Source organism: Hippoglossus hippoglossus, chromosome 10 (assembly GCF_009819705.1).
Source record: "Hippoglossus hippoglossus isolate fHipHip1 chromosome 10, fHipHip1.pri, whole genome shotgun sequence".
NCBI lineage: Eukaryota > Metazoa > Chordata > Actinopteri > Pleuronectiformes > Pleuronectidae > Hippoglossus > Hippoglossus hippoglossus.
In genome coordinates, this window is record NC_047160.1 from 22,397,745 (window position 1) to 22,414,810 (window position 17,066).

General features: G+C 40.0%; 2 protein-coding genes across 4 annotated transcripts; one reads left to right on the forward strand and one right to left on the reverse strand.

The window, feature by feature from the left end:
- Window positions 1-606: 606 nt before the first annotated feature.
- Window positions 607-9,017, forward strand: ctso (cathepsin O). Of its 2 annotated transcripts, XM_034598505.1 has the most exons (8): window positions 610-1,035; window positions 1,753-1,858; window positions 2,114-2,238; window positions 4,961-5,128; window positions 5,450-5,571; window positions 6,983-7,146; window positions 8,192-8,284; window positions 8,411-9,017. In XM_034598505.1, the coding sequence occupies exons 1-8, from the start codon at window positions 832-834 to the stop codon at window positions 8,443-8,445; spliced, it is 1,017 nt and encodes a 338-aa protein (XP_034454396.1). In that variant the 5' UTR covers window positions 610-831; the 3' UTR covers window positions 8,446-9,017. The 2 variants fall into 2 exon arrangements, with proteins under 2 accessions (XP_034454395.1, XP_034454396.1); XM_034598504.1 differs by having other exon boundaries at window positions 607-1,035; window positions 8,192-9,017.
- Window positions 8,563-13,987, reverse strand: tdo2a (tryptophan 2,3-dioxygenase a). Of its 2 annotated transcripts, XM_034598502.1 has the most exons (12): window positions 13,837-13,987; window positions 13,618-13,720; window positions 13,402-13,492; window positions 12,940-13,010; window positions 12,364-12,491; window positions 12,052-12,238; window positions 11,761-11,868; window positions 11,513-11,624; window positions 11,265-11,322; window positions 10,719-10,798; window positions 10,221-10,311; window positions 8,563-9,958 (listed from the first exon to the last, which is right to left on the reverse strand). In XM_034598502.1, exons 1-12 carry the CDS (start codon window positions 13,869-13,871, stop codon window positions 9,805-9,807), a joined length of 1,218 nt encoding a protein of 405 aa, XP_034454393.1. In that variant the 5' UTR covers window positions 13,872-13,987; the 3' UTR covers window positions 8,563-9,804. The 2 variants fall into 2 exon arrangements, with proteins under 2 accessions (XP_034454393.1, XP_034454394.1); XM_034598503.1 differs by lacking the exons at window positions 8,563-9,958; window positions 10,221-10,311 and adding an exon at window positions 10,321-10,583 and having other exon boundaries at window positions 10,638-10,798.
- Window positions 13,988-17,066: the final 3,079 nt, after the last annotated feature.

The window sequence follows — 17,066 nt, forward strand, 5'->3', positions numbered from 1 at the left end:
TTAATGATATAATAATCAAGATAGCATGTACATTTATCATTTGATGTAATTCATGACACTTTATTTCTGAATAACTGAGATGAAAATAAATATCAAAAATGTATTTTTGCAAAGATTTGAGCGCACATTATTATTTCAATACTTCTGAATTAGATTTAAAAAGTTTTAAAAAGGCATTTCTGCATTGATTTTAACTTATTTCACCACAAACAAAAAAACTTATTTTTCCTGCAAAAATATAGATGAAGATGAAGTGATATTCTACATCCAAAAAGTCAAAGGTCAACTTCCAAGTGACATCTGAACGTGTACTGCAAATGATTACACTTGATATACAATGCACCCACTCACATATTCGACCATTACTGACAATAACCCTTCAACTCATCTGTCATTTTCTTATGTACAAATACTTTAAACATTGACACACTTCTCCATTATGTTAAAAACTGGTTCTTCTAATCAATGATGTAAAAACTTAAAAACTGTTTGGGGTTAAGGATGAAACAGAGGATGTCACATCTTTTTAAGACCAAAAATTGTGATTTGTGAATATGGGCTATACAAAGAAAAATGTATTGATTGATAATAACAAAGCTAAATATTTTAATTGTATTAGTCAAAAATTGAAACGTGAAATGTGAAATGTTCTTGAGAGACTTCAGTTGTCAAATCCTCCTTCCTGGGAAACTTTAAATTTTACTTTCTGTTTCCAAGGAGGCGCCTGTGGATCTCTGCGCATGCGCCGAACCTCGTCCTGCTCTTCCTCAAACACCGAAACACTTCGTCCCTCGAACCTTCGCGTGTTTCCACCTGACGCCTCTTCGTCAAATGAGGGTTCGTCAGGTGTCCTCGTGGGTCTCGGTCTCGGTCTGTTGGCTCGTCTCTTCTCTCTGTTGTCTCCGTGTTCGCTCGGATGCGACTCGGGACGCGTTGAATTCCTCCGCGGTGGATTTCGACTCGTTCAGAAAACACTTTCAGCGCCAGAGCGACGTCACCAGCGACGAGTTTAACCGACGTCGCGTGTTTTTCCAGGTGAGATTCGGGAAGAGACGCGAAGAAAAACTGTTAACAAGTTTTTAAACGCATCTTAAACGTACGCCACTGCAGACCACGCCCCCTCACGTACGTGATAACTGTATAGTGTTTGGTGGAAAACTTCAAATGTTCACAAATTCTCACATTGTAACTATTTTCCATTCAAAGTTAAAGTCATCAGAGGTGCAAAGTAACTGAGTACATTTACCCAAGTACTGTTGGCCAATACTATTAGTGGTGTACTTCTAATTTATGCCAACTAGTAGCTTTTTAGATTAACAGAGTTAGGTTTATTATCATATATATACCAAATATAAAACTGTCTTGTCTCACAAATACCAGTCGCCTAAACATGTTGTATTTTTCTCATCAGGTTTCATGTTAATCCATCCAGGGAATTCTGCTAACAAATAGAAAACAAACTCTACATAAATTAATAAAAACTAGCTCAAACAGACAAATGGTACTCATACATCAATCTATTGATATTAACAGTATAGCAATGCAATATATATACATAAACCAGTCAAGACATTTCTTATGAATAAGTACTTTTAATTCTATCAGTGCATCTTTCTGATTATTCTTCTGTTCATCTGTTAATCTCTTCTGTCCCCTTCTCATTATTCTTGTTTTAAACTTATTTATATGTACTTATCTGCTGCTCCTCCTGTTGACTCTACTGCCCCTAATGCATTATTTGTGTCATTGCAGGAAGCTACAAAGCGACATGCGTACCTGAACTCGTTTTCCACCGCACCTCAGTCTGCAAAGTATGGCATCAACCAGTTCTCTGACCTCTCGCAGGAGGAATTCAGAGGTAGACTTCAGTGTAATCACTCAACACTGTTGTCATATTTTAAGTTTGCAGGATTGAATTAGGTGCATGTGCTGAATCTTTGTTTGTTACATCTACTGGATAGTTATAAAACAGCTGAAGGTGCTTTATCGGGTGATATATAGTTTCACTCATTTAGTCTCATCATCCTGGGGGACTGTGCTGAATCTGCAGAATCATTGTTTACATGCGTCTTTGTATCCTGGAATGACTTTGAACACTATCTGTTTTCCACAGATCTCTACCTGCGAGCGAGTGCCGACAGAGCCCCACACTTCTCTGGACTGAAGACAGAGGGGCTCCCTGCCAAGTTGGACTGGAGGGACAAAGCAGCAGTGGCCCCGGTCCAGAACCAGCAAGCAGTACGTTTTACGCAGACAGATGATGGATATACTATTTACTGCTCATAGCAATGTATTCTAGGTAAACAGACCCAGTCGGGGCACGTTCAAACAAATGACTTCATTAAAAATGATTTAAATCACATCCATCCATTCTCCCCCTTTTGAAAGTTTTACTTGTGAACACCACAGACTGTTTATAAAGATGGACGACGTGTCTTAATTTCCTCGTCTTGTGCAAGAATGAAAGTAAATTATCCTGGAATGGAGCACAGCCATATTGAGTCTGAGCATCAGTGATCGGGGTATGGAGTCAAAGTATCAAGGTCACGCAGACATATGCTCGATCAAACTCTTCTCAGTCTCAGCTATGAATTACGATATTTCACCCTGTTTTTGTAGCGTGAAATAACTAATTAAAACCAAACTCAAAAGGAAAAATCAACACTTTAGCTTCAGTGTGATAAGAACGACCTAAAATGACAAAAACTAGCTTATGGAATATTATAACTTGTATTTTGACTTTTTTATTTTTTGTGTCATGTCCCCATCTGCTAACATGGAGGAGGTGGGGTTTGTGACCTACACTGCAGCCAGTCACGAGGGCCGATCCAGAAGATTTGGCTTAATTTTTAAGGAGCTATCATGTCGTCGATCTTTATTTACAGTGTGTGGTGGACACATGCCGTCTCCTAAGTGACTAGAAACATCCAAGTGCCCTGTTGTCTTCATGTCTCCACATCACTCAGTACGATCAGCTTCACAAAATCATAATTGGACATTTAGGGACAGCACAGGGAAACTCCCTCCCTTCACACAATGATGGTCAAACATGAAGTAATAGAAAGCGAGAGACAATTCTGGGCTAAGTGGGACTTTAGTAACAGTAAAAGAGGTGAAATGACAAACTAAGTCATTAGGTGTGAGTTTTGCTCAGCGAGCAGAATGGACCTGGGGACAAAAACAGGGAGTGCGTTAGTAAGATGGAGTTGCTGCCCGTCCTCGCAGGTTCACTTTCTGCTCTTTTTGTCCTTTATCTCCTTACTCGGTTAATTTGCCGTCGGGGAGGATAGTTTCTCTGTAAAACTGTTTGTCCTAAGGGATAGACAGGGATAGCCCATATAGCGAAAAAGCCAAAGTGATAACATATATTTTACTCTCTTGAATTCAGGTTAGGCTCACCACTCCAGGGAGCTGCTGCCTGCACATGACCACACTCACCTACCAGCTTCCTCTCCTGCTGTTTTCCTGCACAGATTTTTTTTTTACTCATTCTCCCTGTGAAGCTACCTGGGCTAAGCTTCCCCTAAAGACAGAAATATGTAGAGACAAGATGTAAAAAAAACAATACTAATTTTATTTAACCAGGAAAAGTCCCATTGAGATTAAAAACCTATTTTTTCAAGGGAGTCCTTGTCAGCAATAAACTCATAACCTGCAACCTGAAACATCCACATCCCAGCGATTCCATTTCCTGGTCTTTCGAAATGGATTTAAAATCATTCAATGATTTTTAAATCACCTAGTTTTAATACTTTTTGGTGAAATATTGCAGTCTGATGGGGCTGAGTATCTAAACGCCCTTTTTCCAATCTCTGTACGCACGTCTGTCGATACAATCCAATACACACTGTGATGTACGGGCAGAGATAGGACGGAAGCAGCAATGCACAAAGCCACAGGACATCTCATCAATGCTCCCTGATTGACTTTTCCCTTCTCGTGATTACGACTCAAGTGCTTTTAAACATCTTCAAGGAGAGAGAAAATAGTACTAATATTTTGTGTACTCGACAGATTTTGGTTTCAGTATTGATTTTTGAAATGTAACCATATTGAGCAACAAAATATTGGATTTCATCAGAGTTATGGGAATTTACGCTGAGCTGAGCAAGTAAACAGAACTTAGTGGGATGCTGGGGATGAGAAAAAAAAATGCACTGGATGTTTTCCTCCGACTGGTTTCAGGGGAAAAAAAGTGTTTTAATCTCCAATAGACATGAAGAACAAGATAGGTTTTTCTGTCAAAATATCTAAAATAATCCTCAGCTTTAAAGCTTAAGTACATTAACTGAAGCAGAAATAATGATTTTTCCTCACGTCAGTTTACCTGCGGCGTTTCTGTCAGTAGATGGCAGCAGAAAACAATTAGTCACAGTTGACTCGGGCTGGTCAGGATCATTTCACCTCGTCCTGTGTACGACATCCACACTCAGTGCAGATCATATCAATCAATCCTCGATCCAATTTTATCTGTGTAGCCCATACTCACAAATCACAATTTGCCTCTTAGGGCTTAATAAGGTGCGGCGTCCTCTGTTCTTAACACTCCACTCACAAAGAGTGAGGAAAAACTACCAAAAAACACAAGTGAGGGATCCCTCTATTACATACAACACAATTAAATGAGTAAAGATAGTGCCTAACATAATGGTGAAAGTATATATATATATATACAATTCTTGATCAAAACATTTTATTTCAAAACATACTGTGATCTGGAACAAATCTTTCAAATGTATCTAGTTTTTCTACCCACAATCCAAACTCTTTTTGAAAATGCATCTAAATGTTGTGCTGGCCTAAGAAACACTTTAAATATACAGGAGTGATTTATCCAGTAAAGTTGAAAAGATCTGAGACCAGCCTTCAGATGAAAGTTTCCTTTAGCAAAAACACAGAAACCTTCATTTTCATCTTCGCCATGTTCTTTTTATAATTACTACAACTTTTGCCTTTGCAGTGTGGGAGTTGTTGGGCTTTCAGCGTGGTGGGAGCCATGCAGTCCGCCCACGCCATTGAAGGCTCACAGCTGGAGCAGCTCAGCGTACAACAGGTTCTGGACTGCTCCTTCAAAAACGAGGGATGCAACGGAGGCTCCCCGCTCAGGGCTCTGAACTGGTTAAAACAGGTACATGGTGCAACATATATCACACTGAAACAGATACAGTGCAGAGTTAGAATAACCCTCCCAGTACTTCACATACTCCAGTAAAGGAGAAGCAGATATACCAGAGATTTTTATATTTTTTTAAATAAGGAATTTCTGTCATTTATTTGAATTAGTGAGATATGTAGTGGCAGCAGGCAAAGTGAGATCGCTGCTCTACATTCAGAACATTCATAAATAACAAAAAGTGCCAGTGCCCGGATCTGTCACAAACAAGATGGATGAATATTTTCTATTCAGATAAAACACTCGCTGAGATGGACTATTCTCTTTTTTTCCTAGACCCGGGTGAAACTGGTGCCTCAGTCCGAGTATCCCTACAAAGCCAAGATGGGAATCTGCCATTTCTTCTCCCAGTCACATGACGGCGTTGCTGTGAAGAACGTTACTGCACATGACTTTGGGTAAAATACACGTTTTGCAAGTTGTCCGTGAGCAATAAAGTCACAAGTAGGGTTTTCATAAAGAACCAAGGACAGAGAGGGACGGACGGGGATTGGTCCTGCACGGTGACACACCACAGTGTTTACTGTGTCAAGGATATCTCAGTAGCACAGAGGTTCTTGACCTTGGGCCCGTTATTTTGGCCCAGAGGTAACCTGGGGGTAAAGCGAATTCCGATCATCTTCATTCAGCATGAATTGAACAGGACTGTGACTCTCGCTCATAGTTCACATCAGCGTCCTCTGTTAGAGACAATGTCAGATTTTTTTCTTACATAAAAGTTACAGATGTAGATTTTTATTTGTTAAATTTGTATATATAATCATATTTTAAAACCTAAACTAGAATGGCACTCAGTAGAGCGCAGTCTTTCCGCCAATGCCTGAAAGTCCCCTTATGAAATCACATTTAAATTCACTAGATCCGGATTATTTGATCTGCACCGAATTACACACACTCAAATATCAGCCCCCTAAACATGCCCGATATTCTTCATCAAGATTCTTGAATTATTTTCTGAAAAAGAAGAAAAATTAGTAGTAAAGAAACTGAAAAGAAAATCCTTGATCTGCCCCCTGATCTGGATGCTCATACAAATTGAATGGGTTCTTCCCTGTCCCATATCGAATCCTTCCACCAAGTTTCGTGGTCCATCTCGTAGTTTTTGCATAATCCTGTTTAACAACCGCATGTGGATGAAGATATAACCACCGTGGCAGAGGTCATTATTGTTAAAGATGCAGCCATTACCAAAGCTCGTTAAATGCCACGGTTCTCCTAAGATCAGAGTGCAGGGTCAATGAGTGTGTTAAGCTGCTGGAATTAGACACTTCTCAGGGGTCATGGCGAATTATTAACCTCGTGATAAAGGTTTATTAGAAAAACATGATCATAAAGTTCATCAACAAATCGAAACTTCACCTCCAGATGAACGGGGATGTGAAATGGCTTTATAGTTCTGGGACCACCTCAAACTCCATGACCACATGTCATGAGCCTGGCAAAGAATGGTATCACAGAGTGTGAGTCATTGCCTCATTGAAGAGCAGAGTGTGTGTGTGTGTGTGTGTGTGTGTGTGTGTGTGTGGGGGGGGGGGGGGGTACAGGGAGAATGTGCAATAGTTGGTTAGAAACTGCTACAGGGATTTTAATAATGAGAGAAAGTGGAGGAGGAAGAGATGAGAAATGGTAAAACTGTGCAGCCTTCTGAAATGTTGAACTTAACATCCATTCCTGGAAGTGTGTAGACGAACACATTCTCAAGCCCCTGACTATAAGATATATTTGACATGATAATACCTCCAGATGCTGTGTAATCGCAGGTCCACACACGACACCACCACAGCCCAGTTTTCTTATTCTGTTATCCAGTGGTCAGGAGGAGGCCATGAAGGGTCAGCTGCTGGAGCACGGTCCCCTGGCGGCCGTCGTGGACGCTGTCAGCTGGCAGGATTACCAGGGAGGAATCATCCAGCACCACTGCTCCAGCCAATGGTCTAACCATGCCGTTCTGGTGGTTGGATACGACACGACTGGTACACATCGCCACCACACTACTGGCATGAGAAAGAATCGTAATTCAAGAACAAATGGGATTTTACATATTTTTTAAGGTCAAGAAAGTTTAGAAACTGCAGGGCCTGTGAAAGTAATTTAGAGTAAATGCACCAGGCAAGATCTTTAGGTAAAGACATGTACACCAGCTTAATCAGCTCTGATCACAAGTGGCTGCTGCTGCAACCGAGCCGAATCTCTCACCCCCCCAATTAGTTGCTAAAACAATAGGAGACGGAAAGAAGAATATATTTTAACAAGCTCTTTAGCTACTGATCGAGTCTTAAAGTTCTAAATGTGTTATAAGGAATTAGGTGTCTAATTGCAGGGTGTGAATTAGTTTCACGTTTCACGTTTCCAATAAAAAGTTAATGTGTCTTCGATTGATAATTGACTTCATGTTGAAGTTTTTATTCAGTTGTGTTAAAAGATATCAGGCCTCATTTCTAGCAAAATCGTTGAAAGAGCAAGGGATTAATATCTCACCCTATTAGGGAAATATCTCAGAAAACAAGAATATTAATAAAGGTTCTCGTTGCAGGATTTACATTTTGTAGATTTAACATGTTAAGCATTTTAGTACTTTACCTTCCTGTTGGGCCCCAATGTACACAGTGATGGGAGAGTGGCGTGTGTGCAGCTCTTGACGTCACGTTCACAGATTTCTAAGTATAGAAGCTCTTATTATTTAAATGGTTTTAACCCTGCGCCGAGTTTAAAAGACAAAACGTCCGTGTGAAATTATTTAAAAAGGTTAATTGGTAGTTTTGTAATCAATACGTGTTCTCGGCCTTCTCACCGTTTTTTCTCTCTTGACATTCTTGACACACAGCGGTATTTTATATTTTTCGCCATCAATTATTTCACACACCCGCTTGTGTTTGTGGGCTATTACACAAGGATATGAGTGATTATGTAACGGTTCAAAGTGGCCGCAGCTACACACACACACACACACTCACACACGCACAGTGCTCCTTTATCCTGTAAATAATTTATTTTTGAAATGCGTGTTGTCTGTCTTAGGGGATATTCCATACTGGATCGTGCAGAACTCCTGGGGACCCACATGGGGGAAGGAGGGTTATGTTTATATAAAAATCGGTGACAACGTCTGCGGTATGATCTTTGGCTCTTTTCATTCTCCGCTCATATCTCTCTCTTACTTTGGTGCATGAGTGTTGCTGTACCCACTGTCCCCTCAGAGATTAATACAGCTTTCTTTCTTTTTTTTTATCATCCCAGGTATTGCAGATTCGGTGGCAGCTGTTTTTCTTTAACAACATTATGTATATTTTTGTCTGTGTTGTTATATGTGTGTGTGTGTGTGTGTGTGTGTGTGTCTCCACATCTCCACTCGTGCCAAAAAACGAAATCAGTCATCTGCCTTCAAAATGTCATTTTAAATAATGTTTCTCTTTATTGAAATGTCACCATCTTGCATCGGTAAAACTAAATAAATCACTTCATACGTTGATAAATGTTGGATGATAACTGAGCGATTAAGACACTCACACTGTAAATCCGACAACAAGATGCACTGTACAAAAATGTGTATCTTAAATACATAAGGTTATACAAGTCATGGGTAATATAATAATAATCAAATTAAGATATACAGAGACCATTTGATCATTGCATAAATACATAGCATCAGTCAACACCATATAGAATACTATACAAAGCTCATTTATAACAGCTACATTATTGACATTATGTACAGATTTCAATGCTTTTGTTCTATTGTAGATCTTGACGTTGATTGTTTATGCAGAGGTTTCCACCTGAGTCATGTCTGAGTGTTCAGAAATAACTTGCTCTCCGACACCGTCCTCATGCTTTGTTATATAAAAAAAAAAAAAAAAGAAAAGTCTTCATCGCCTCCAGTTTGATCAGCTCTCTCACCGATCCATTCACTGTCAGGTCAGTCACAGCGTATTTGCATAATGTTATTGAGAAAACATCTAAGCGAATCTTATCAAGGAGCCATCTGCTGTACTCGTGACTCGTGACCGGTCAGGATCACAGATTGGTGCCAAAAATTGTTTACTCTGGCTATTTGATTTAATCAGGGTCAGACGCCCGAAGCAGCTAATGAACTAATAATTTACTTTTTTTAATCTATCTTTTTAACGTTACTTTGGGATGTGCTGTTAGTGTCATTGGGAAAAACAATGAGTTTCTACCTTTGCTTGCTAAACAATGAAATGTACACGTTTCTTTATTTACACGTACTTCCTGGAAAACCAGCAGTGATAAAACTTTTAGTTGTCCCTCCTTGTCTTATGTCCCCCTTCAGCATCCTTCCCCAACTAGAAAAACATCAATTTGAAACTCAAGATGCCTAAAAAACACAATATTTTGTCTGTAACTATCATTTATAATCCTAGAGGTAAGATAGTAAGACTGTCCTAATTAATTCCTTAAAAATGCACTCTCAGGTACACCAACCTGATGTGTGGCTCATTAGACTGCAGCGTTATGTTCCCTAGCATCGTAATGTGTTCATCTGCATGGCTTGTTGACCACCTTCCCACCTACGCACCTGCCGTTAACACTTTTCAGCTCAGCGAGGCCTGATTTACAGTTAAAGAAAAAGAAGCCAGGACAGATGAGCGAGCTGCCCCCCCACACCACCTCTAGTCGGAGTCCTCACTGCTGCAGTAGGAGCTGTCGCAGCACTCGGCCATGTACAGGAAGGTGTGCACATTGGGATTCAGCTTGGGCACCCAGTGGCGCGGCACCAGGAACGTTGCCAGGTTGAACAGATCCACAAACACTTTGTAGCGGTCGCTAAAAAGGTAAAGAAAATAGATCATAAATTAAACATGGAACTCACAGTATAATCGAGCATCTGTTAGAAATGATTGCTGCTAAAATGCTGTAAGTTTAAATACAGTTTGTGCGTGTCTGGATGAAATGACCATATGGCAGGTAATTTAGATAAGCGCAGAGTGTCAGTATCCTGTCCTTATCTAAATTAACTCTGAAGTGTTTGAGATACTTGTGATGTAAAGTGTTTAATCAGTCGGCTTAAGTTTACAGCACACAATACCTGACAGTGGATCTCAGGTAGTGGTAGCCGGAGGAGCCCCCCGTGCCGGCTTTGCTGCCAATCATACGATGCACCATGCATACGTGATTGTCTGTAAACAGAAGATAAAAACATATTGGTTGTGATGGTGTGCAATGTTTGTGGCTGTGGGTGTTTTCATCCGAGCTGTAAATTGTTTGGACATAAGAGAAAGACGTGGATCGATAAGAAGTGATGTCATGGGACTAGTGTTGTTGGGCTGATCAGCAGGCGTGGAGGAGATGTTATGAGAATCTTCTGGCTACGAGGTCGTGAACTAACTTTAGTTCTGTAAACTCCCCTGTAAACCTCTGGCCTCCTGTAAAGATGAATCTCCCCCCCCCCCCCCCCCCCCCCCCACACACACACACACACACACACACACACACACACACACACACACATTGTTTCTGCTCTGGTTCACTGGTGAGTGCACAGACAGCAACTGACTCACAGCAACTGATTCACTGCAGCACTTACATCTCCATTTTGTCATTAACGTGTCAATATCCATGAGGGATGTGAGCAGCTGGAAGGGAACCTGGAACCTCGGCTCCTCCCTGAAAGGAAAAGAGAAGGTTTTTAAGCATTTTGAGGATTCATTTTTCTTACAAATTGTACTGATGCATGAATATAGGTCTTTTTGGTGTTGATGGCAGTTGTAAAAATAACCTATTCAATACCCTGCAATTGGATTAACAACGTAAACCCTGGAGTTTCACATTAATTATCACTTTTTAGTGGCTGTCATGACTCCGTTGACTCTCACAAAGCCTTAATGAGCGTGACGGTACATTCTCGCACAGGTCTTAAATACCTGGTTCTGAAAAGAGCTGGTTACCACACCTTTCGGTAAAACTGACAAAAAACCTGTGATGCCTCAGCACAGAGGGTCTAATTTGTTGTGTTGTACAGCGGCAGAAGCTTATAGCTATGAATCTGAAGCAGGAATAACACGAATGCGGTGTGTCAACACGTTCACGCGACAATTAAAGGTGAAGAAATTAGGTTGTGAAAACCACAAACCTGTAGAAGTTGATCATCAGGGCGCCTTGCAGAGCCTTGTAAGAGATCCGCCTCTCACCTTGAGTGAAAAATGGAATTATGAGTCAAATTAATTGTCTGTAATTGTCTGTGTTTTATGAGCTCAAACCTAAATGTTAAAATTCTTGATGTAATACACAGCACAGGCACAAGTTTAGATCGCACACACAAACTTGAGCCTCAGGACGACGAAGTTTGATTCATTTTACAGAGTTGTAATTGTCTCTCACCTTTGCTGACGAGATGATTGTGTCGCTTTTCATCAAACAGCGAAGTAAAGAGCTCTTTCTGTTTGACCAGCTCCACCATCATTTCCTCCTTCTCCTCAGAATTTGGCATTTTCTGTTTCCCCACCCCAAAAAAAAAAAAAAAACATGAATAAAAATAAAATAACTTGTCAATCATCTCTTCACTCCGGGAAAAAGCAAATAAAATATATATTTTGTATTTTCTTCTGAGAGCTAGAGTCATCTCCTACCGTGATTTTCTCCTTCTCTCTATTCAGCCCATCAAATATATTGATTTCCAGCCTTTCCCAGAAATTGAACCCATCCACCTCCAAGCCCGGAGTTCTCTCCAGCCACTCCTGGGAAGAACAGGCCAAAGGTTGTTATCACATTTCTACCCAGTTAACTCCCAGATGAGCTTTATCCAGAGAATCATAATGTTGAAAAGAATAAACACAGATTTACATCGTAATAAGAAGACTTGCTTCAATCTACTAAACCTCAGAATTCATGATTTTATGCAGGTGTTGGTGCAGATGTACCTCGACCAGCTTTAAGAGTGTGGGCTCCTTCTCACTGGCCAGCAGCATCTCACTCTCACGACCCTTGAAGTTGTCCCTGTAATGGCGTCTGTTGTATGGAACCCTCAGGTTGTCCGGGACCCCGGTTTTGTTTTCCAGGAGCCGAAACTGAAGGCTTTGGAAGCCCGAGGCTGGTGCCAGGTATTCCCTGCACACAAGCGCAAACACACAGACGTGAGCATACATGCACACAGCCCAGACAGTGAGAACTGTACATCTCATACATTTTTTAGAGCTGAAGCAGAGATGCCCAGAAGTTATTTGTACACTCACCTGAAGTCAAAAAAGTCCAAGGCTGTCATTGTTTCCAAAACAGCAAACTGGTCGACCAGCAGCCGGAATATCATCACGATCCTGTGGATGCGAGTGTTGACTTTGAGCATGTTGCGCTCGTCTCGGACCTTGAGGAGAAGCGAAATAATGTCAGGAAATAATTAATTATCGTCGCAAATCTTGTAAGTACATATCCTGACACGGGAAAAAAAAATCTCATTACTGAAATAATTAGTGTCTGACTTTTGGCATTGCTCTAATTTCAATTTAGAGCATCAGCCGGAGTGATGAGCAACATCTCTTTCTCCTCGAACGAACTCCAAAGCCGAAAAGACTTGAATAATTCTTATTGAATATAACTTAAGAGAGGTGCAGCGAGATCTGACTACCACGGAGTCTCTCGTCTCTGATGAGTATGTTCTCCTCAGTTCACTTAAGTTGTTCTGCTTCATGTTTGCAGTGTTCAGTTTTCGATACTGACAACTAAAGCATGCACATTTAAAATGTTCTTTCTTTTTTCCTATTACTGAAAAACCAGGAAATATATGTCTGTATTTCATAAAAAACGTGACTTACGTGTCCGCTGATGAAGATCTCTCGCACTGAATCAAGTTCAAACAAAATCTGTTTGAACCACAGTTCATAGGCTGGAATATAAAACAGAAAAAACGGTTTATTCATCATAAATATTTAAGTGTCATATTACAAGATGAGTACGTCAGTGAGCAGCCAAGGTGAATTCGAGCCACGTCACAATTAAGTTTATTTCCTGTTTTTTCGACTAATCCCTGATAAAATCTGCTTCTTGGTTATCTCTTTACTTAATTTGTATTTCCTTATGTACTTTTTTCAATTCCAGAAGAGCTATTTCTACATTTTAAAGATTCAAAGTCACACATTTTCTGATTCTTCACTGCAAAAATGTTGAATTACTCCCAACAGAAACTTTAAAAGACTAACTACATGATTAAGAAACCTTTTTATTTCTGTGTGAGCTTTAGAAAAACATACTCTTAACCTCCCCGAAGCTCTTTTTACCTTGATGGGTGACAATGAAGAGGTGCTCATCGTGGATCTTATTTCCCTTCACTTCACTCTGCAACACCTGGGCCGTGACTATTTTGTCAAGCTGCGCGATGGAAAGAAAGAAACCATTTGACGTTTAAAAACTCAAATTTTAAAAACAAATGCAAATTCCAGCACTTGTCTTTTATTATAAAAATCCAGGCACATGTGGTCGCCGGTGTTTTCTACCTGCAGGTAGTCCCCATAGATGATTCCTCCTTTGCTGGCCTTGTTCACGCCTGCCTGAGCGGCTTCCTCCTCGTCCTCATTCGGGGGCTTGTTTTTGAATAACCTGCAATGTGAAGACAGTTGGTTATTTGTTCTCTTTTTCCTGGATTAAAGTAACGCAAACTAAATCGAGTTCCATCAGAGCTCTGTTTTTTAAGTGCAGAATCAAACTGAACGTACAAATGCCTCTTCTCAAAGTACGGACATCCACTCATGACTCGTCAGTAAAGATGCTTTCTTCTTCCTCGGATAATATTTACTAAAACTGTCTTCAACGCGAGGCAGATTTTTAACACGCACCGTGTCCAATCGCTCACGAGGAAACATTCACCATCCGGCCCGCCTCTATTTGCTCCATGTTTACCTTGAACCAGGACCACCTTCTGGACTTTGTTTGACATGCTAAAAGAACGGTCATGAGACCCTTTTCGAATAACAAAATGCAAAACAACAATATACCAAATACAGTTGCTCTATAAAAATACAATTATTTGAATTCATTATTGTTGAAGCCTTTTTGTACAAAAAGAACAAATAGCATATTCAGGATACATGTCTGTATGATTGTTTTTGATTTTACCACAAAAGCTTCTATACAATAAATGTAATTTTAGATAGATGAAGAATTATATGAAAAATTGTACGAAGTAAAAGGGGAGACATTCTTAACCTCAACCACTCACAGGGTCATAAGAGGTTGGATTGAAACACCTGCTTATTGCAATGCAACGTTCTCAGGAGGAAACAAATATCAGTTCAAATGTTTTTGTGTTAACTACGATGACATCTTTAATCAAATATTCCTATTTTGACAATCTTTACCTGGAGATTAAGCATCAACACTGAGTCATAAATGCAAATAGAAATATTTCTGTATTAACTGGAGCCTGAACGATACATCAGTTTAACGCAGACACCGTTATTCGCATTTTAACCAATGTTATATATATGTTATATATATAGTTCCTAAACAATCAAATATATTTACTAGTTCTGGAGACAGTGTTGCCTACTTACACACTGTGGTGTCTAGGGATTGAAACCTTTGACCTTCGCCAAGCTCTCGCACTTCCCCAAACACGAGAGCCAGCCGCACTAGTGTCTCCGAAAGTTGGAGAACAGGTTGGGCTGTAATGGCCTCCTCCAAACTGCACCATCATGCTCCCTGGGAATCATTGATGTCACTTCGGCATAGGTCCTTGGACCCGTATGTAAATATTTGCAATGTGGTTAATATTTTATTTTCCCCCAGGGAACATTGCTGGAGATGTGTTGTTCTGAGGTTATTGTGAAAGTGTGCGTGTGGAGCACACCCCCACATGTTCTTCGAGAAAGTACCCTGTGCTTTTGTTTGTTTTGTGTCTGGAGAATGTTTTCATTCTGCTCAGTCTCACGCAGTTCAGAGGTAATGTTTGTGTTTTCATTGACACATCTCCCGATTACTTGAAAATAATCATAGGGCTCGTCCCCGCCCACCATCCGAAACCACGCCACAACGCAATGTCAATCACAACACGCAAATTCTCTTTGAACAACCGTTAACCCAGTTTTCATGAGGGTAAGACTCAAGAATCCACAATCCTCTCTCTCTCTCTCTCTCTCACTCCCTCTCTCTCGCTAAATCTCACCAAGATCATTAGCTCCCTTGTTTTCCACCCACAATCTTTATAGACTTTTCAAGTAGAGTCCCAACAGCCTGTGAAACTGTCCTCAGAAGATCAGAGGGATGATAACAAGCAGCTATTTCTGGATTGGGACAAGCCTCGTAATATAAGGCAGCAGACTGAGCAAGAAACCAAGCCAGAATTCTTTGTTCTTGTTCTCATTTAGCCAGAATGAAGGAGGGAAGATACAGTAGGATGAGACGCTGGAGGCGAGCTGGGTCGTCGGTGTGAAACTTTGAAGCGTTGACGGGGCCTGTCCGTCTCACTGATAGGAGCCATGTGTCGTTATGTAACATCGGCCAGGTCGGAATGAGACGCTGGTTGAAATGAAAGCAGGAACGTGGCCTGTTCTTGTCTCGCCGCCATGTAAATTCTCCAGTGAAAGTTAAACTGCTTTTCTCTGTCTTAGCTTCTAGTCCTTGAACTCCTTGGACATTTAGAGGAGCTTCAGCAATACATGTAATTGTTGAACACGTCTCACAAAAGCAACAGAGAAATTATTATTTGTATAAAATACTTCACCGTACTATGACTATTTCTATTATTACTGTAAACGCTGTAATAATTCACAGCTTAGAATAATTGTTTTGATCATTGACTGTATATAAAGCTGGACGACATGACAGCCAAAGCATATAAATCGCCCCCTGGTGGCTGGTTGCAGGATCTGTCATAAACCCAGACTCCTCCGTGTTAATGGATGGGACATTGACCAAACTGAAGAATCAAAACTACGTGTCTAATTAATATATTTTTATTTAAAGCTTCATTTCTGAATAGTGGGAGAAAGTGGAAACGTGTCGTCCATCTTTATAAACAGTTTATTATCTCGTCATGACCTTTGATACAATCCCCATCCTCGCGGGATCATTAGAAGATATCCAGATAAAAATATAGATTTTCATCTGATTTAATATTATAATACATTTTTAAAATTATTTTGACTTTACTTATTATTGTGGAAATATTTTTTTGAAAAATGTCTTATAATAACTGTTGTGTGAAAGTATAATGACAATAAAGTTGAGTGCAGTTGAATTAAACAGATAACAGGCAATTAGATTAGAACGGGACTTTTTAAAATGTTTAATCAATAGTCATTAAATTACAGGTTAACCTTACATCTATATTATATAAACATTAGGGTGACTTATGCATTTTAGTCACTAAAGGTTACAGTAAATTAACAATGACACTTTATCTTGTATGGATATTAGTTGCCGCCGCATGATGCTATAATAACTTCACATTAAATTGAGATGTAGTATAAGTGGTAGTCATTACTGTAGATAATTCTTATATTAGAGGGTTTTATCAATCTAATGATCGTCTAATGACGTTCATGTTGCGTCCAGATCACAAGATGGTGACTTTGCATCTTGAGAAAACAGAATTTATATCAAAGCTCAGAATTAACGGTTTTCATGCTGAGATTTTAAGATAGTTCAGTCACAGGAGGGAAAATCCTGTTCGCCTGCAGTTCACTCATTTTCCCTTGAGAAAACTTGTTTGATTCTCGATTTTGTCTGTATGCAGAGAGAAATAATTTTCTTTTTCTAACGCTAACCTGTATCAATTTTGTATTGTACTGAACGGAAGGCAGAATTTGATAAGGCAGTTAGCTCAAGGGTGCATCTGTGTGTGTGTTGCGATGAAAACTGACCTTTCCATTGTTTATTTTCTTATTTTCTGTATTTACGCAAACCCATTACTTTCAGAAATGTAATATAGGACAACAGGCACATT